Source organism: Dipodomys spectabilis, unplaced genomic scaffold (assembly GCF_019054845.1).
Source record: "Dipodomys spectabilis isolate Male_0828 unplaced genomic scaffold, ASM1905484v1 ptg000313l, whole genome shotgun sequence".
NCBI lineage: Eukaryota > Metazoa > Chordata > Mammalia > Rodentia > Heteromyidae > Dipodomys > Dipodomys spectabilis.
The window spans coordinates 195577-215922 of record NW_024870990.1 but is presented as its reverse complement, the minus strand read 5'-3'; the positions used below and the strand labels follow the sequence as shown (position 1 = coordinate 215922).

Genomic DNA, 20346 nt, shown 5'->3' with positions numbered 1-20346 from the left:
CCTCTGTCTGGGGAAGCCCTCTCCCAGCGAAGGCCCACCTTCCAGGAGGCGCCATCCTCGGAGAGCCTCTTACAGAGGCTGTTGAAGGGTCTGGGGTCCTCAGCCTGCTTGGGGTCCTCTAGGTCTGTGTCAGGAGAGGCACAGGCAGCCCGCTGGTCAGTGCCCACCTCCAGGAGGTCCAGCAGATGCTCAGCAGAGCCATCCAGGGGCAGGATCTAGGCAGAAACATGGGTGAGGGGGTCGTGGTCACCTCTGGGGCAGGGCGGTGCTCCCCTCTGGGAGCCTAGCCTGCTGGCCAGGCTGCCGGGGCAGTGGTCACCTTGGAAGAGATAAAGTCCTCCAGCCGCCCCAGCAGCCCCGCGTTCCTTGTGAAGTCCACAGTGTAGCAGTCTTCTACCCAGGCCTGCAGGACGCAGAGGCTCCGTCGGTAGATCTTGGCGAAGGTGGAGGTGGGGTCCTGGTGGGCCCTAGAGGCAGAGGGGATCCATGGACAGGGCCTTCAGCTGGACGCAAGTGGGTGTACCGGACACGGGTGGTGACTGGCCCGGATGAGAGACCAGAGCCCTCCCTCCTCGTGCCCTCCTCCTCCTCCTCCTCCTCCTCCTCAGTGGTCCTGAGCAGAGCCCCTCATACCCTCCTCCTCCTCCTCCTCAGTGGTCCTGAGCAGAACCCTCCCCTCACACCCTTCTCCCCCTCCTCCTCTTCCTCCTCAGTGGTCCTGAGCAGAACCCTCCCCTCATGCCCTCCTCCTCCTCTTCCTCAGTGGTCCTGAGCAGAGCCCTCCCTCGCGCCCTCCCCTCAGCCCTCCATCACTCCTCACAACACATGGCTCCCACCCATCTCTTCCTCCCCCTCCGGCTTTCCCAGGGGGTCACATGCACCTGATCTCTGTCAGGGTCATGTGGGCCGCCTTGTCCCTCCTGGGTGGGCAAGATGCCATGGAGCCCTTCTGGCTTGCCCCATGGCCTGAGGGCAGTACCTGGACAGGGTGCTGCTGATGCGGTCCAGGAGGAAGTGCAGGAAGTCGTGTGGTGTGCAGAAGTACCGGAAGGTGTAGAGGAACTGCTGCACATAGCCCTCGAGGAAAGCACCGCTGTGGGGAGAGCTGCACTTGGACCTGGGCCGCCCGTGGACCCGACCCCTCCCGGAGCTCCACGTGCAGCACACAGAGCGCGGGGAAGCGTGTTCTGTGTGTGAACATGTGTGAGATTTCTGAGTGGGTATGACTAAGCCGCTTCATGAGTGTGAACAGGTAGTGTGAGATGTCTGTAGGTATAGTTGTATAGGAGCTGTGTAACCCAACATGTGAGATCTGTGGGTGAGAGTTGTGTACATGTGAGGATGTAAGAGCTCTGACAGTTCTGTGTGAGTACACGTGTTCTGTGTGAGTACACCGTGTTCTGTGTGAGTACACTATGTTCTGTGTGAGTACACCGGGTTCTGTGTGAGTACAGTGTTCTGTGTGAGTATACCATGTTCTGTGTGAGTATACTGTTCTGTGTGAGTATACCGTGTTCTGTGTGAGTATACCGTGTTCTGTGTGAGTACACAGTGTTCTGTGTGAGTACACAGTGTTCTGTGTGAGTACACCGTGTTCTGTGTGAGTACACTGTGTTCTGTGTGAGTATACTGTGTTCTGTGTGAGTACACTGTTCTGTGTGAGTATACCGTGTTCTGTGTGAGTATACCGTGTTCTGTGAGTACACAGTGTTCTGTGTGAGTACACCGTGTTCTGTGTGAGTACACCGTTTTCTGTGTGAGTACACCGTTTTCTGTGTGAGTACACCATGTTCTGTGTAAGTATACCGTGTTCTGTGTGAGTACACTGTTCTGTGTGAGTATACCGTGTTCTGTGTGAGTATACCGTGTTCTGTGTGAGTATACCGTGTTCTGTGTGAGTACACAGTGTTCTGTGTGAGTACACTGTGTTCTGTGTGAGTACACAGTGTTCTGTGTGAGTACACCGTGTTGTGTGTGAGTACAGTGTTCTGTGTGAGTATCCTGAGTTCTAAGTACACCAAGTTCTGTGTGAGTATCCGAGTTCTAAGTACACCAAGTTCTGTGTGAGTAAACCGAGTTCTGTGTGAGTACAGAGTTCTGTGTGAGTAGACCATGTTCTGTGTGAGTATACCGTGTTCTGTGTGAGTACACAGTGTTCTGTGTGAGTATACCGTGTTCTGTGTGAGTATACCGTGTTCTGTGTGAGTACACAGTGTTCTGTGTGAGTACACCGTGTTCTGTGTGAGTACACCGTGTTCTGTGTGAGTACACCGTGTTCTGTGTGAGTATACCGTGTTCTGTGTGAGTACACCGTGTTCTGTGTGAGTACACCGTGTTCTGTGTGAGTACACCGTGTTCTGTGTGAGTATACCGTGTTCTGTGTGAGTACACTGTTCTGTGTGAGTATACCGTGTTCTGTGTGAGTATACCGTGTTCTGTGTGAGTACACAGTGTTCTGTGTGAGTACACAGTGTTCTGTGTGAGTACACGGTGTTCTGTGTGAGTACACTGTGTTCTGTGTGAGTACACCGTGTTGTGTGTGAGTACAATGTTCTGTGTGAGTATCCTGAGTTCTAAGTACACCAAGTTCTGTGTGAGTATCCGAGTTCTAAGTACACCAAGTTCTGTGTGAGTAAACCGAGTTCTGTGTGAGTACAGAGTTCTGTGTGAGTAGACCATGTTCTGTGTGAGTAGACCATGTTCTGTGTGAGTACACAGTGTTCTGTGTGAGTACACAGTGTTCTGTGTGAGTACACCATGTTCTGTGTGAGTACAGTGTTCTGTGTGAGTATCCTGAGTTCTAAGTACACCAAGTTCTGTGTGAGTACACAATGTTCTGTGTGAGTAAACCAAGTTCTGTGTGAGTACACAGAGTTCTGTGTGAGTACAGTGTTCTGTGTGAGTACACCGAGTTTTGTGTGGGTACACAGTGTTCTGTGTGAGTATCCTGAGTTCTAAGTACACCGAGTTCTGTGTGAGTATACCATGTTCTGTGTGAGTACACCGAGTTCTGTGTGAGTACACAATTCTGTGTGAGTACGTGTTCTGTGTGAGTACACCGTGTTCTGTGTGAGTACACTGTGTTCTGTGTGAGTACACTGTGTTCTGTATGAGTATTCTGAGTTCTGAGTACACCGAGTTCTGTGTGAGTACACTGAGCTCTATGTGAGTACACCATGATTGGTATGAGTACACAGTTTGGTGTGAGTACACTGAGCTCTGTGAATACACGGAGTTCTGTGTGAGCACACTGACTCAATTCTACATGAGTAGAATGGATTCTAGGTGTGTATGCCGACCAAGTGTGTTCTATGTGCATACGCTGAGTTCTACATGGAGTACCCCGAGTAAGTTCTACGTGGCTGCTCTGTGTGAGTTCTATGAGAGCTCACTGAGTGGAGTTTTATGTTGAGTACGTGGGGGCTATTGGTTGGGGGCTCTTCCACCCAAGTGGTCACATTTGAGATCCTAGCCTTTCCTGCGGCGTGTCCCGTCACTGGCATGGTCCCTGGGCACCTGCCACTGTGCATCCTGGGAGAGGGCAGCCAGTGCACACAAGCAGTAAGTGCACTGGTGGACATGTGGAGCACCCAGGGTGCCCACAGGGGCTCAGCCCTGCTGGAGCCAGGGCAGGAGGGAGTCCCCAGAGAGCTCCCAAGGACCCCCATGCCTGTGGGCACCTCAGAGAGTCACACAGCTCCATGGCCCCCGCACCTATCAGTGTGCTGGGGCACTGCCAGCCCCGTCACACAGGGGGTTACAGTCTGGGGGACAGAGGTCCAGGAGCCTCCCACAGGGGCTTACAATCTGGGGATGGAGGACCAGGAGCCTCCCACAGGGGCTGACAGTGTGGGGATGGAGGATCAGGAATGTCACATAGGGGCTGACAGTGTGGGGATGGAGGATCAGGAATGTCACATAGGGGCTGACAGTGTGGGGATGGAGGATCAGGACTGTCACACTGGGGCTGACAGTGTGGGGATGGAGGATCAGGACTGTCACACTGGGGCTGACAGTCTGGGGATGGAGGATCAGGACTGTCACACTGGGGCTGACAGTGTGGGGATGGAGGATCAGGACTGTCACACTGGGGCTGACAGTGTGGGGATGGAGGATCAGGCTGTCACACTGGGGCTGACAGTGTGGGGATGGAGGATCAGGACTGTCACATAGGGGCTGACAGTGTGGGGATGGAGGATCAGGAATGTCACATAGGGGCTGACAGTGTGGGGATGGAGGATCAGGAATGTCACATAGGGGCTGACAGTGTGGGGATGGAGGATCAGGAATGTCACATAGGGGTTGACAGTGTAGGGATGGAGGATCAGGACTGTCACACTGGGGCTGACAGTGTGGGGATGGAGGATCAGGACTGTCACACTGGGGCTGACAGTCTGGGGATGGAGGATCAGGACTGTCACACTGGGGCTGACAGTGTGGGGATGGAGGATCAGGACTGTCACACTGGGGCTGACAGTGTGGGGATGGAGGATCAGGAATGTCACACTGGGGCTGACAGTCTGGGGATGGAGGATCAGGACTGTCACACTGGGGCTGACAGTGTGGGGATGGAGGATCAGGACTGTCACACTGGGGCTGACAGTCTGGGGATGGAGGATCAGGACTGTCACACTGGGGCTGACAGTGTGGGGATGGAGGATCAGGCTGTCACACTGGGGCTGACAGTGTGGGGATGGAGGATCAGGACTGTCACACTGGGGCTGACAGTGTGGGGATGGAGGATCAGGCTGTCACACTGGGGCTGACAGTGTGGGGATGGAGGATCAGGACTGTCACACTGGGGCTGACAGTGTGGGGATGGTTTATGAATGTCACACTGGGGCTGACAGTCTGGGGATGGAGGATCAGGACTGTCACACTGGGGCTGACAGTGTGGGGATGGAGGATCAGGAATGTCACACTGGGGCTGACAGTCTGGGGATGGAGGATCAGGACTGTCACACTGGGGCTGACAGTGTGGGGATGGAGGATCAGGAATGTCACACTGGGGCTGACAGTCTGGGGATGGAGGATCAGGACTGTCACACTGGGGCTGTCAATCTGGGGATGGAGGAAAGAAGGGCATTGAGGACAGGGGTCTTGGCTAGCTACATTCTGACTTCCTGGGTGGTGGACACCATGTCCATGAACAAGCCTGGCCACTGGTCTAGCTCTTGGGAGCCTCTGGAGGTGAAGGCAGTGGTGGCCAGGTTGGGTGGGAGTCCGGGAGCCCACAGCTGGTTAATGGGGTGTTTTGACGCTGGCAATTTGGATGGCATCCAGGGTGTACCTCAGTGTGTTTGTTCAAAGCCAAGTGTGTGTCCAGTCCTGTGGCCCATCTCTGGTCCCTAGCTTTCCAGCAGGGCTGTGGCGATACACCACAGGGGGCCTGTGCGGCCTGTGCGGGGCCTGCTCTGGCCAGCAGCTGGCCCACATAGCAGGTGGACGCTAACACAGCTCCATTCAAACTGTCCTACAAGCCCTGTCTGGCCCACTCCAGAGGGGATTTCCTGCCTCCTTTCACCACTGGGAGGCCTCTTTTTTCCTCCTTTTCTCCCTTTGCTCTCAGAATCTTAGGGCTTAGGGTCAGCAGGCCCCCCGGGCACCTGGGCGCACCTGGAGTAGAGGTAGGCCATGAGCCCCAGAGGTGTGCCAGCCTGCAGGACGCGGGCCTTCTGCCCACCCCCGCACGGGGGCCTGTTGACGTTGTAGAAGATGAGGGAGGAGGACTCGTCCAGGGGGCTGAAGTCTAGCGTGTCACAGGGGGCGGCTGCAATGTTCACAATCACTGGCAGGGCACAGGGCTCCACACCCCAGCGCTCCGCATAGGTGACCTGGGAGGCAGGGGGAGGTCCGCGGTCAGTGCTGGGCCTGTGGGCGCACCCTGCTGCCGACCGAGGGACGTTGGCGTTTCGAGGCCCTGCTGCCCCCTCCCTTGGCCCGTTTGTGACCCGACACGGCCTGGTATGCCACACAAGGGCAGGAAGGATCCTGTCCTGAGCTGCGCTCAGTTGCTCTAGGCTGAGGATGGGCCACTTGCCTGTAAGTACTTCTTGACCAGGCCGAGGAACTGCACCTTGGACTTCATCTCCTCCAGCTGCCCTCGGAGCTTACACAGCATGGTCCTCACCTCGGAGCCTGTGGGCACAGCGGCGCTGGCTCGTGGCCGGCTCGCGGCACGGTCGCTTGCCCGTGGCACAGACCATGCTCAGCCTTCCCTTACCTTTGCCCCGCTTTTCCTTCTGTAAGAGCTTCTGGTAGAACTTCAGGGTCTTCCTGTAGTTTCTTTTCTCTATCATGAGCTGCTGCTCCAGTTCCTAAGAGGGCAGGGGGTGTCAGGCCAGCCGGGCTTGCCCCCATGCAGGGGGCAGGGGGTGTCAGGCCAGCCCAGCTCGCCCCCACGCAGGGGGAAGGGGGTGTCAGGCCAGCCCGGCTCGCCCTCATGCAGGGGGCAGGGGGTGTCAGGCCAGCCCGGCTCGCCCCCACGCAGGGGGCAGGCGGTGTCAGGCAAGCCTGGCTCGCCCCCATGCAGGGGGCAGGTGGTGTCAGGCAAGCCCGGCTCGCCCCCATGCAGGGGGTAGGGGGTGTCAGGCCAGCCCGGCTCGCCCTCATGCAGGGGGCAGGCGGTGTCAGGCCAGCCCGGCTCGCCCCCATGCAGGGGGCAGGGGGTGTCAGGCCAGCCCGGCTCACTCCCATGCAGGGGGCAGGCGGTGTCAGGCCAGCCCGGCTCGCCCCCATGCAGGGGGCAGGGGGTGTCAGGCCAGAACGGCTCGCCCCCATGCAGGGGGCAGACATGGGCACGGTGGCTCGAGGGGTCGTGTGGCTGGTGCGGCCGCCCTGCGGTGCGGGGCACCAGGGCCAGGGCTGTTTGGTCCAAGGAGGAGAAGAGGAGCCAGGGATGAAGACAAGCTGTGAGCACCCCCACGGGGAGCTGCCACACTGGCCCACGCCGAGGCTGTGGCCTGACCCCCAAGGATGCCAGCACCTGGGTGCAGGCCGGAGGGTAGCGAAGGTCCCACACCTCCGAACCCAACCCGCCCTGAGACCCGGGCCTCCCCGAGACTCGCCCAAGTCTGCTGAGATGTGTTCCCTCCCTCGGCTGGCCCCAGGGCCCCTCGGAGTCCTCAGACTTCTGCTCAGGAGGACAGGGGCCTTGTGAAGGCCCCCTGCTCCTGGGGACCAGCTCAGGGCAGGGTCCGCAGGGGCAGATGTGGCTGGCTCCCCCCCCTCAACGTGTGGCCTTGGGGGCCTCCATCATCATCAGCCACAGCAGCCTTGACCAGAGTGCAGTCTGCCTGCCCACAGCCACAGAACCCAGCTGGGACCCTCGTGTCAAGGGCAGCTCCCAGCATGGGGTTGGTGTGTGATGGCCGTTTTAGCACCTTGTGGGAACAAGCCACAGCCCGTCTGCTCCCTGTCTGAGCCTCCAAGACTCACAGCCATGTGCACTGAGGGGCCCGCCGAGGCTGAGGGCCTGCCCACATGCCTGCCGCAGGTCTTAAAGTTATCTTAAAGAAGCCCAGCCATGTGGATTCTAGCTAAGTCCTGTACTCTGGAGCCCACGGCTGAACTGCTGTGGGGGCTGGGCACTGAGGAGCAACAGGTGTCTGCCCAGTCATTTCTAGTTTCTCTATATGCCTGCGAGTGGGCACACACCACCTACCTAGAATCTGGGTTCTCATGTGAGTGGGGAGCTTCAGCTGGGACTGGTGGGAGGGAAGAGGTGGGTGCTGGCCCGTATGGATCCTGACAGCTTCCTCAGGGAGGTGGGTCGGGGCTAGGTCCATGGGATCCTGCATCCCGGGAAGGAGGGCCAGAGCCTCCACGCTTCTGCAGGTGTCCAGCACCCGCTGGGTTTGAACTGATCTGCAGAGGGGTGCTGGCGGTGCTGGCTTAGGATCTGCCTTCCTGTCCTCCAGGGAGCCTCCTGTGCCTGGTAGGATGGCCCTCTGGGCACAATGTCCTCTCTGGGGGGGCTGTGGGCCTGTGTGAGCTGGACTCCTGGGACTGGGAGGATGGCGTGGGGAGCTGGGCTGGGGCAGAGGGTGAGGAGCGGCAAGCCTGAAAAGTCACCAGTACCTCGGGGCCCTGCCGCAGACCAGCTGCGACCCATGGGTCTGCATCCACTCAGTGGGAGTCACTGGATCTGAATCCACTACTCAGCGGACCTCACGGGGGCTGAGTCCACTCAGCCGAGGTGTGCGGTTCCGTGGGGCTCAGGGAGCCCCATGTTGACTCAGCCCCTGGGAAGACCCAGCCTCGGCCCCACCGCGCCTCCAGCAGCATGCTCACGGAGGCGGGGCACTGCCCCACCTGCCCAGGGGCCATGAGCCTCCATTGTCCTGGTCCAGTTCTGACCTCAGACAGCCGGTGGATGTCAGGGTCCCATGCCAGGGCTGGCTGAGCCAGCCCCTCTCTTGGGCAGGGGCAGAGCCGTTCCTAGGCTGCACCGTGCCGCGAGCTGCCAGTGACGTGTCTGTCTATACAGAGGCAGTCTAGACGATTAACGTGAATTCAAACGAAGATGCTGGCTCCTTAACTCACACAGGCCAGCATTCCACTGGCGCGCTCAGCAGTAACTCCCCCCCCCCTTCGTGGACAGTGCCTATCTAGAACATTCTGCCAGTGAGGATCCCCACCGACCCTGCAGGAGATGGTGCAGGCATTCCCTACCCTGGAGCTGGGCTCTGCCATGTGCTGGGCAGAGCCAGCCCTGAAGGTGTCCACCCATGATCTCCTGTGACCCTGGCTCTCTGGGACAGAGGCGGAAGCTATGTTCCCCGGGGTGCACAGGGCTCTTCTGTCCCTGGGGGAGGTCAGCCTACACCAGGCCCCATTCACCTCATCACCTGTCTGTGGGAGACACCTGATATTTCTTGTCTTCCTGGGGGGAGTTACATGCTGCTCTCTAGAGCATGGCTCACAACCCGCGAGGTTGGAGTCAACAGTTTCAGTTATAGTTCACAGTCTTGACATTCAAAAATGTCAGCAACACTGCTCATTACTGGATAATAGGCAGGTGTAAAAAAATGGTTTTGACCCACCTTAGGAAAATTTACATAACCTAAGATTCACACATGCTGGTGCTAGCAGCTCCTACCTGAAATCTGGGCTAGTTACGAGGCTGAGATCTGAGTACTGAGATTCAAAGCCAGCCTGGCCAGACTCCGGGGCCTTCCTGATCCCTCCAACAACATAGTCCGGGCTCTGGAGCCTTCCTGATCCCTCTCTACCAGCACAGCCCAGGTTCCGGAGCCTTTCTGATCCCTCCACCAGCACAGCCTGGGCTCTGGACCCTTCCTGATCCCTCCACCAGCACAGCCTGGGCTCTGGACCCTTCCTGATCCCTCCACCAGCAAGCATGGGCTCTGGAGTTTTACTGATCCCTCCACCAGCACAGCCTGGGCTCTGGACCCTTCCTGATCCCTCCACCAGCACAGCCTGGGCTCAGGAGCCTTCCTGATCCCTCCACCAGCACAGCCTGGGCTCTGGACCCTTCCTGATCCCTCCACCAGCAAGCATGGGCTCTGGAGTTTTACTGATCCCTCCACCAGCACAGCCTGGGCTCAGGAGCCTTCCTGATCCCTCCACCAGCACAGCCTGGGCTCAGGAGCCTTCCTGATCCCTCCACCAGCACAGCCTGGGCTCTGGACCCTTCCTGATCCCTCCACCAGCACAGCCTGGGCTCAGGAGCCTTCCTGATCCCTCCACCAGCACAGCCTGGGCTCCAGAGCCTTCCTGATCCTTACACCAGCACAGCCTGGGCTCTGGAGCCTTCCCGATCCCTCCAGCAGCACAGCCTGGGCTCAGGAGCCTTCCTGATCCCTCCACCAGCACAGCCTGGGCTCCAAAGCCTTCCTGATTCCTCCACCAGCACAGCCCAGGAACCAGGACCAGTCAGTGCTCAGCTGTGGGCCAGCCCTTCTCCAAGGCACATGGAGGCCCCTGGTCTGAGGCTATGTTGTCCTGAGGGTGTGGAACCTGTCTGTTTTCTCCCCCCAGACCCGTTTCCTTGCTTGGAGAAATGAGGGCAGGTGTCCTGCCAACCTGCTGTGGCAGTGGTTTGTTCTCCGCAGTCTGGTGGCAGGGATGGTGGAGACCTGGGGTCCTGAGGCCATTTTCCTCCTGCATGAAGGATGGGGACGGTGGGGAGGCAGAGAGCAGCAGGAACGCTGAGGACCAGGTGGCCTCTGAGAACTGTCCTTTGGGGCCATGGGCCTAGCTCACAGGGGAAAGAAGCCACTCCACTGCCCAGCTGTGGAGACCAGTGCTGTTGGACACCTCCACTAGAGAGCGGGCCTGTGGAGATTCCCTGGGCAGGAGTTCCTGGAGCCTGCCTGCCCCCTGGGGGTCGGATAATCTGCCTGAGCAAGGGCCCAGCCCCTCAAGTGTTCCAATGTCGGGGGAGGGCCCCAGTGGGCAGAGGCCTCGCACTCATGGGGCTCTGGGCCTGGGGTCCCCCCTCCCCCCACTCACTGGGCTCTGGGCCTGGGGTCCCCCCTCCCCCCCACTCACGGGGCTCTGGGCCTGGGGCCCCCCTCCCCCCCACTCACAGGGCTCTGGGTCTGGGGTCCCCCTTCCCCCCCACTCACAGGGCTCTGGGTCTGGGGTCCCCCTTCCTGTCCCCCCCACTCACGGGCTCTGGGCCTCAGGTCCCCCCTCCCTGTTCCCCCCCACTCATGGGGCTCTGGGCCTTGGGTCCCCCCCTTCCCCCCACTCACTGGGCGCTGGGCCTCAGGTCCCCCCTCCCTGTCCCCTCCCCCCCACTCACGGGGCTCTGGGCCTCGGGTCCCAGATGCCCATTGGTCTTCTGCCGCCCCAGATCCTTCACATAGTTGTAGACATCAGCACCAAAACAGTCGGCCTCATAGAAAGCGCTGGACCAGCCGGGGCTGCAGCTCTGGAACTCTGCAGAGCCCGGTGACACGGTGCGGCCGCCCTCCTCCGGCTTGCTCAGCCGTGCCCCTGAGTCTGGCTCCGAGGCCCTGCCAGCTGGCTCGGGGCCTGGGCCTTGCTGCCTGTCTGCTTCGGCCTCAGGTTGGTGCTTTTCTGCGGCTTTAATGGACTTCTGAGGCCGAAACCCCACCTCGAAGTTTCCTTGCAGGAGCACAGCAGGGTCCCTGCTGGACAGTGCTGTGGGTGAGCAGGGGTCTCCACTGTCCCGGGCTGCAGTCGGCTTCTCATCGCCTTGAAAGAGAGAGGTGAGGATCAGGGGACAGTGTGCCCACTTCTGTCCACGGGGGGAAGGCCTGGAAACCTCCATGAAAGGTTCCTGGCCGTTGCTCTGCAGGGTGGAGCTGGGTGGAGTCTGGGCGGCTGTGCGGCTGTGAGAGGCCTCCCTTGCTAGGCCCCTCTGGGCACTGCACTGTGTAGGCCCTGGACTCAGTCCACAATCAAGCCCAACTCCACCCTTCCATGCATGAATCCTTCAAGACATTCGAAACCCTGTCAGCTTCCATCCATGCTGGTGGCCTCCTGGCCGTCCCCGAGCAGCCAGACCTCAGGCCCAGGCTGTTACCTGCTGCTTAGCAGTCTGCCTGGCCAGCCCGCCCTTATGTCCCCAGACTGGCTTGGGAAATTGGTTTTCAGTTGACCTGGGATGTCTGGCTAGTACTCTCATGGAGCACTGCACCAGCCTGCGGTGTTTCTGGGGTTCATGCTTGTGGGATGATGCCAAGCCCCCCCTTCCCCAGCATGGGACTGCTGGAAGAGGGCTTCGGCAGGGACAGACTCCAGCCCCAGGGTACCTGGGGCGTCTTCCATGCAGGGCTTTTCTACAACTGCCCAGTCACCACAGGAGGGCGCCGGAGGCCCTGTGGAGACCAGGGCTGGCACGGTGCAGCGGCCTCTCTTACCCAGTCCAGGCGGTGAGGGCCTCTTGCTGTAGATGGAGCAGCTGCGCGGTGAGTGCTGGGGGTGAGGTCTCTGCGAGTCAGGAGCGCTGCAAGGAGAGCCACTGGTCAGAGTGGCTGGCGCTCACCGGCCGGGGAGGCCCAGGACCACGCAGAGGCCCGGGTCCCAGAGCCCCAGCACACCCTGTCTCCTCCCAGAGCCCTGCTGGACAGAAGCCAGGACAGCCCCAATGTCTTGGGGCCAGGCCGAGGTGGGTGAACTTGGATTGGCGTCTTGCTACTTCTGCTCTTCCAGAGGGGCTGCCAGCAAGCTCCTCCCGCCCGCCCACAGCCTCGAGCACCAGGGAGCCGGGTCCCTGTGGAGCGGGGCTGGGGCAGCCCAGTAGGGAGGCAGGGCGAAGCACCCGTGGGACCCCACCCGCCCCGGGCCTCGGGAGGGCAGGCTGGTCGGGACACCCACCTCTCGGGGGGCGAGGCTGGCCTGTTGACCACTTTGAAGAGATTCTGCAGCAACTGCTCATTCCAGTACAGGTCGCAGAACTTCTCAGATATGGCACCACAAAATGTAGCAAAGGTGAGGTCTTTCAAGGCGTAGATATACTCCCCTGGTTTTGCAAATGATCACACAAAGATGTGTCTCTGGTCCTGCAGCTCTGGGTCACAGTGGGTGGGCCTGGGGCTCTTAGGAGCCAGCTCTGCCAGCTTCCCTGTCATCATTACCCAGGCCCTGGGGTGGAAACGGGAGTGGGTCCCCCTAGGCTACAGGTGCATCCCCCCGCCTTTCTCTGACCAGGGCCTCCCCAGGGCGGCCCCGTACCCATGATCAGGGCCTCCAGCCCGTTGTCCAGGTAGCCATCGAAGGCAAACTCCTCCTGGATGAGGCGCATGGCTTCCTGCAATGAGGGGCAGGCAGTCGCCGTCGGAGGGGACGGGGTGTCCACGCTGGATGGACAGAGCTTCCGGTCTGGTGGCCGGGGCCTGTCAGGATGGCTCTCTGGGCGCCTGGGGCTGTTTGGGCCCCCCGTGGCCAGGAAGGGGCCCTGCACACCTGGCAGGGCTGCCTCTGGCTCAGCGGCCTTGCTCCTGGGAGGCTTGCGTGTGGGATGTGGGCCGCGGCTGGCCGGGGCTCCTGCAGGCGGAGAGGTTCTGGATGGGGCCTGACCCTCTGGCTTGTGCTCGGGGGGCAAGGCTGGGGCCTGCTGGGGCAGGGCGGGGGTAGGAGAGGGGGCTGTGCCCGATGTGACCCCCTGCTGAGAGGTGAGGACGGGCCCTGGGGGGCAGGAGCACTCTGGGACCGAGCCACGGGGCACCGAGGCCCCAGCAGAGTCCACGGCTGCTCCCTCGGGCTCTGTGTCGGGCGCCGGCTGGTCAGGCCTGGTGGCCCCAGGAAGGCCCTGGGCCGCCTGCGTCCCTGTGCTCTCCCTGTCCAGCGGGCTGCTCCTCTCCTCAGGCATCTCAGCTGTCCCCATGGGTGAGGTGAGCTGGTCTCTGTGGGGGGAGAAGGGGAAAACTCAGGAGCCTGTGTGTGTGCAAACATGGCAGGCTGGGGTATAGACACTCACCTGGCCACACCTGTGTCCTGCGCAAGGACACTGGGCTTAAAGAGAGTGGGCGCACAGGTGGAGGCCACTGGACCCTCACAGGCTCCTTCACGGCAAGGGGCTGACCCCGGCCCAGCATGGCGCCTGCTGCCGCTGTCCATGGGCCGGAAGCCTGGAGGTGACAAGGAGTCGGGACACAGGAACGAGGGACAGTCAAGGCTGGTGCGAGCGCCCGCGGGAGCTCATGCTGGAGGCCTTGCCCGCGGTGAGGCCCCGGCGTGGGTGACCAGCTCCCCTTGTCCCAGGGCTCCTCCGTGCCAGGCGGGGCCAGGGCCCAGAAGGGAGGGCAGCTCCAGAAGGCCTCACTCAGGAGGACGGGTGCAGACTGGCTGCACGGGGTGGTGGGGCCTGCAGGAGACCGCTGCGTCTGGGGCTGAGGTCTGAGTGGGGGGGGGGGGGGGCCGAGGGCGGCTGCTTCCTCACTGCACCTGCTGCCCTGGATGAGGGCGGCTGCTTCCTCACTGCACCTGCTGCCCTGGGTGAGGGCGGCTGCTTCCTTACTGCGCCTGCTGCACTGGATGAGGGCGGCTGCTTCCTCACTGCGCCCGCTGCCCTGGATGGGGGCGGCTGCTTCCTCACTGCGCCTGCTGCCCTGGATGGGGGCGGCTGCTTCCTTACTGCGCCTGCTGCACTGGATGAGGGCGGCTGCTTCCTCACTGCACCTGCTGCCCTGGATGAGGGCGGCTGCTTCCTTACTGCGCCTGCTGCACTGGATGAGGGCGGCTGCTTCCTCACTGCGCCCACTGCCCTGGATGAGCGCGGCTGCTTCCTCACTGCGCCTGCTGCCCTGGATGAGGACGGCTGCTTCCTCACTGCGCCTGCTGCCCTGGATGGGGACGGCTGCTTCCTCACCGTGCCCAGCGCCTGCTGCCCTGGATGGGGCTGGCTGCTTCCTCACTGCGCCTGCTGCCCTGGATGGGGACGGCTGCTTCCTCACCGTGCCCAGCGCCTGCTGCCCTGGATGAGGACGGCTGCTTCCTCACTGCACCTGCTGCCCTGGATGGGGGGGTTGCTTCCTCACTGTGCCCACTGCCCTGGATGGGGGCCGCTGCTTCCTCACTGCCCCTGCGCCTGCTGCCCTGGATGAGGGCGGCTGCTTCCTCACTGCGCCTGCTGCCCTGGATGAGGACGGCTGCTCCTCACTGCGCCTGCTGCCCTGGATGAGGGCGGCTGCTTCCTCATGTGCCTGCTGCCCTGGATGGGGGCGGCTGCTTCCTCACTGCGCCCGCTGCCCTGGATGAGGGCGGCTGCTTCCTCACTGTACCCAGCGCCTGCTGCACTGAATGGGGTCGGCTGCTTCCTCACTGTGCCTGCTGCCCTGGATGGGGGCGGCTGCTTCCTCACTGTGCCTGCTGCCCTGGATGGGGGCGGCTGCTTCCTCACTGCGCCTGCTGCCCTGGATGAGGGCGGCTGCTTCCTCACTGTGCCCGCTGCCCTGGATGGGGGCGGCTGCTTCCTCACTGCGCCTGCTGCCCTGGATGGGGACGGCTGCTTCCTCACCGTGCCCAGCGCCTGCTGCCCTGGATGAGGACGGCTGCTTCCTCACTGCACCTGCTGCCCTGGATGGGGGGGTTGCTTCCTCACTGCACCTGCTGCCCTGGATGGGGGCGGCTGCTTCCTCACTGTGCCTGCTGCCCTGGATGGGGGCGGCTGCTTCCTCACTGCGCCTGCTGCCCTGGATGGGGGCGGCTGCTTCCTCACTGCGCCTGCTGCCCTGGATGGGGGCAGCTGCTTCCTCACTGCGCCTGCTGCCCTGGATGGGGGCAGCTGCTTCCTTACTGCGCCTGCTGCCCTGACGGGGTGGCTGCTTCCTCACTGTGCCCGCTGCCCTGGATGGGGGCGGCTGCTTCCTCACTGCGCCCGCTGCCCTGGATGGGGGCGGTTGCTTCCTCACTGTGCCTGCTGCCCTGGATGGGGGCGGTTGCTTCCTCACTGCGCCCGCTGCCCTGGATGGGGGCAGCTGCTTCCTCACTGTGCCTGCTGCCCTGGATGGGGGCAGCTGCTTCCTCACTGCGCCTGCTGCCCTGACGGGGTGGCTGCTTCCTCACTGCGCCCTGCTGCCCTGTCTGGGGGGTGGCTGCTTCCTCACTGCGTCCCGCTGCCCTGGCTGGGGGTGGTGGTGTCCACTCCGCACGGGACTCTGGCAGTGCGCTGTGGTATGGGAGCAGGGGCGGGTGGGTGGGAGGGCTGACTGCTGGGGACCTACCTGTCTCAGACTCAGGAGCTGTGCATGGCTTCAGCTCAATGACAGAGAAGGTGCTTTGGAGGGCAATGGCCTGCTCCTCTGGGTGGACCTGCAGTGGAAGGTCAGTCAGGGAGCCCGAGGCCCGGCTGGACCTCGGCCCTCTAGCCTTTGGCCTCCTGGCAGGCTGATCCCAGGGTCTTTCTGTGGAGCAGGGGGGGTGGCCCTGAGACTTGGAGCAGGGGCACACACTCCCGCTTTGCAAGGCTCTCCTAAGCTCGGAAATGGTGCACACTCCAGGGACCAAACCTGCAGGGAGGGCAGAGCTCTGGGGCGGGACTTCCCCTGCCACCTGGGGATGCGCCCAGGACACCCAGAGGACGACAGGGACCGGTAAAGACCACTGAGGGTCACTGAGGAGGCACAAGAGACGGACCGCATGCGGCCTCTGCTGTAGGCCCCTGCCCAGCATGGTCAGCAGCTGCCCTGAGCAGGGTTTCAGGAGGGTCTCAGGAGGGCGGCTGTCACCAGTTCTTCCCCAGATCCTCTACTCATCCGTGCCATGCAGGGCCAGCACTTCCTGGCAGGCACATAATGCAGGCTCCTGAGTTTCAGGGCGCAGCCTCTTACCTTGCAGGTGGAAGCCCGCAGGTGTGCCAGAATCTTCTTGCTGTCCATGCCCCGCTGGAGGAGGTAGTTCCCGCAGACCTGAAGGCAGGAGACGTCTGGGCAGGAGGACTCAAGCTTCTTCTTGTCCACTCCGTAACACCAGCCCCTTCTCCCCAGGTGCTCCCTGTAGCACTGGTGACAGTCCTTCCTCCCACAGTGCTCCAGGGGGCACTGGTGACGGCCCTTCCTCCCACAGACCAATCCTCCTCCAACAGTGCTCCAGAGGGCACTGGTGACAGCCCCTCCTCCCACAGTGCTCCACGGGGCACTGGTGACAGCCCCTCCTCTGACAGTGCTCCAGGGGGCACTGGTGATGGTTCCTCCTCCCACAGTGCTCCAGAGGGCACTGGTGATGGTTCCTCCTCCGACAGTGCTCCAGAGGGCACTGGTGACGGTTCCTCCTCTGACAGTGCTCCAGGGGGCACTGGTGACAGCCCCTCCTCCCACAGTGCTCCAGGGGGCACTGGTGACGGTTCCTCCTCTGACAGTGCTCCAGGGGGCACTGGTGACTATTCCTCCTTTGACAGTGCTCCAGGGGGCACTAGTGACGGTTCCTCCTCTGACAGTGCTCCAGGAGGCACTGGTGACAGTTCCTCCTCTGACAGTGCTCCAGGGGGCACTGGTGACTATTCCTCCTCTGACAGTGCTCGAGGGGGCACTGGTGACGGTTCCTCCTCCCACAGTGCTCCAGAGGGCACTGGTGACCATTCCTCCTCTGACAGTGCTCCAGGGGGCATTGGTGACAGCCCCTCCTCCCACAGTGCTCCAGGGGGGCACTGGTGACTATTCCTCCTCTGACAGTGCTCCAGGGGGCACTGGTGACTATTCCTCCTCTGACAGTGCTCCAGGGGGCACTGGTGACAGCCCCTCCTCCCACAGTGCTCCAGGGGGCACTGGTGACTATTCCTCCTCTGACAGTGCTCCAGGGGGCACTGGTGACCATTCCTCCTCTGACAGTGCTCCAGGGGGCACTGGTGACGGTTCCTCCTCTGACAGTGCTCCAGGGGGCACTGGTGACTATTCCTCCTCTGACAGTGCTCCAGGGGGCACTGGTGACCATTCCTCCTCTGACAGTGCTCCAGGGGGCACTGGTGACCATTCCTCCTCTGACAGTGCTCCAGGGGGCACTGGTGACGGTTCCTCCTCTGACAGTGCTCCAGGGGGCACTGGTGACTATTCCTCCTCTGACAGTGCTCCAGGGGGCACTGGTGACAGCCCCTCCTCCCACAGTGCTCCAGGGGGCATTGGTGATGGGGGGGGTGGGGCTCAGCCCTCAGCAGCTCTATCAGACTCCTCTCTAGGGCTCTGAACTTCCTGTCCATCCCAACTGTGAACAGGACCCTAAGAGAAGGGTGGCAGCTGCCTCCCTGTCCCAGGCCTGCTTCTGGGCAGTGTGGCTGCCGGGTGCGGGGCTAGGAGGAGAGCCGCTGCAGAAACACGTGGGCCAGCTCCAGCCCCCAAGCTGCGGCCTGTGTAGGCTCCCACCCTGCCGGCCGAGATGGTGACCCCAGGCTACCCACCACACCCCCAAGGCCATCTGACTCTGTTACCTCGATGGCTTCGGCTGCAGACGGCCGCTCTTGGGCACAGCGCCTGGCCATGTCCAGCAGGAGGCTCTTGAGTCTGCGTGTCAGGGCCAGTTTGTGGTTGTGGGGGACGCTGAACTTGGCTGCTGTCCATAGGACAGCAGCCACGCAGTACACGGAGGCCTGGGTAGCACAGGAGAGGAGGAGGGAGCCACTGAGGGACTGGTGGAGCCAGGCTGACCCAGCAGACCTGCTCCCACCTGTGCCTCCTGCCCGGACACCACCCCAGCTAGCAACTCACGCGGTCCTTGGGATTTGCATACTTAACAAGAGCCCTCACTCGGTTCAGTTCAGGGACTGGACACTCCAAAGCCCACCTGGAAGTCCCATCTCTTTTCTCACAGGCAGAGGTGGCTCACACACCGCCCAACCCAGCACTGCTCGGCTGGACCTCCTCCCAAGCAGTGGTTTGCTGCCCTGCAGCTAGCCACAGGCTCTCAGGACAGGTGCAGTGTGTGCACAGAGCAGGGCCCAGTGTCCGCTGGAGGTGGGCCTGCAGCCAGCCCATGGTTAAGGTGCTCTTTTCTGAGTACCACAGGCCGAGATTTGCTCCAGAGGCTCTGCTAGGTTCTGAACAGCTGTGTTCCACCTGCAGCAATCTGCAGGATGACGTGGATGCGGGTGACATTTTGTTTACTCAGTAAGATCGAGATGCAGTGGAGTGTCATCTCGAGTGACATCATTGCTGAACAGGTGAATGCTGGCTCCTGGGCTGTTCACAATGCAGCAGCTACAGTCAACATGCTTAAGTTGTCTTCCTCAATTTTTCTTCCTCACTTTGTTAAGCTTGGATGATCAACAAAATAGTAATTTGCTGATTTCTACTGCACAAATGCCCCACACATGCTGATTTCCATTCTCTTTTTGTTTTTGTTTTGTTTGAAGGATCTTAATTTTTTTTCCAATTCTCTCCTGCCCCCTAATTTACTTTATTATTATTTTAGAGGTGATATACAGCAGCCTGACTTCCATTCTTGAGGATGCAGAGAATGAGCCGTTGGGAAAAAGCATCCATGGGTGGCCCAAGCCGATCAGAACACGGTCCCTTCTGAGTACTCACTTAGCTTTTCGTTTCTCGGATGCTCAAGGCTGCCACATAATTGAAATAGACCTGTTCCCCTTTTCCCAGCACCACACAGATGACATCTTGCAATAAACCACATGTGGTCAGTTTTAAAGTTTGATCAGCTCCAGTCTCCCAGCTTTTCCTCTGTGGAAAGTTATTGAGCTTCTGAGGTCCAGGAAACGTTTCTCTCACCCTTTGCCTGAAGAACTTCGCTCATCAGCATTGTCCCATAATGCTGCTCTAGCAATATATCTAAGGATTTTTGTGTGCTGGAGATGGAGTCCAGGGCCTCGCACATGCTAGGCAGATGCTCTACCACTGGGCTATAGCCCATATGTATATGGGCTATATGTATATATGCGTATATATGTATATATATATATATTCATTCTTTGGCTATAAATGTCTCAACATTTTAAGTTGTGCCCACATGCTTTTTATTAGCATATGGAATGTTTCTCTGGCATCCTGTGGCCTTGTGAAAGTCTGTTGTAACTTCTGGGAGCTTCCTTGGGTTTTCTTCAGAGACAGCAGGCCATCGATGTGACCTACAGCCGTGTCTTCTGTCCCCATCTTTACGCTGTGCCGTGGCTAGACCCCCAGGAGTTCTGAGTGAGGGTGGGGATGGGAGGGGCCTGGGCCTTGATGGGTCTGGGGGGAAGCATTTCTACATGAGTTGTAGGCTTCTTACTGTGTGCTTTTTATCAAGTTGAGAAAAGTTCTTCTATTGTTTTTTAAAAACATGAATAGGTGTCAATTTTTTTGTCAGTCCTGGGGCTTGAACTCAGGGCCTGGGCACTGTCCCTGAGCTTCTTTTGCTTAAGGCTAGCACTCTACCACTAAGCCACATTCCCAGCCCAGATGTCAAATTTTTTCAATGCCTTTTCTGCATTAAGAAAATGGTTGGATTTTTCTTCTTTCAACCAGTTTATGTGTTAGACTATAATGGTTTTCAAATGTTGAATCAGATTCACACCCTTGGAGTAAATCATGCACTGTTATGGCGTGTGTACACACACACACACACACACACACTATATATATATATATATATATATTATATATGTTATATATATATATATGTTATATATATATATACTGCAGAATTCCATCTGCATGTATTTAAGGCCTCTGTCTTCTCATTCGTGAGACTTTTTTGGTATCCTCTGTCTAATTTGGGATCAGGGTAGTACTAGCTTCATAAAACATACTGGGAAGTGTTTTTCATTTTTGGTTTCCTGGAAAAGACAGTGTAGAATTGGCATTAACTGTTCTTTAAACATGTGGTATAGTTTTCTAGTGAAACCATCTGGCCCCACAGAGATAGTCTAGAAAAATCTTAACTGACAAGTGCATTTTCCTCAGGAGCTGATGGGTTATGCGGTGTGCT

The 20346-nt window shown here is 59.9% G+C and overlaps 1 protein-coding gene across 1 annotated transcript in view; it reads right to left on the bottom strand.

The window, feature by feature from the left end:
• Kndc1 (kinase non-catalytic C-lobe domain containing 1) overlaps nucleotides 1-20346 on the bottom strand; it is a 52380-nt gene that overhangs the window by 9776 nt on the left and 22258 nt on the right. Inside the window, exons 10-26 of the mRNA XM_042702159.1 lie at nucleotides 17855-18013; nucleotides 16266-16343; nucleotides 15233-15747; nucleotides 14718-15159; nucleotides 14475-14571; nucleotides 13877-14410; nucleotides 13415-13565; nucleotides 12670-13340; nucleotides 12313-12457; nucleotides 11856-11941; nucleotides 10772-11187; nucleotides 6224-6317; nucleotides 6041-6138; nucleotides 5617-5834; nucleotides 980-1093; nucleotides 320-467; nucleotides 39-215 (exon numbers count right to left, since the gene is read on the bottom strand). Of these exons, the coding sequence (XP_042558093.1) occupies nucleotides 39-215; nucleotides 320-467; nucleotides 980-1093; nucleotides 5617-5834; nucleotides 6041-6138; nucleotides 6224-6317; nucleotides 10772-11187; nucleotides 11856-11941; nucleotides 12313-12457; nucleotides 12670-13340; nucleotides 13415-13565; nucleotides 13877-14410; nucleotides 14475-14571; nucleotides 14718-15159; nucleotides 15233-15747; nucleotides 16266-16343; nucleotides 17855-18013 (4143 nt within the window). The remainder of the gene's footprint in view (nucleotides 1-38; nucleotides 216-319; nucleotides 468-979; nucleotides 1094-5616; nucleotides 5835-6040; nucleotides 6139-6223; nucleotides 6318-10771; nucleotides 11188-11855; nucleotides 11942-12312; nucleotides 12458-12669; nucleotides 13341-13414; nucleotides 13566-13876; nucleotides 14411-14474; nucleotides 14572-14717; nucleotides 15160-15232; nucleotides 15748-16265; nucleotides 16344-17854; nucleotides 18014-20346) is intronic.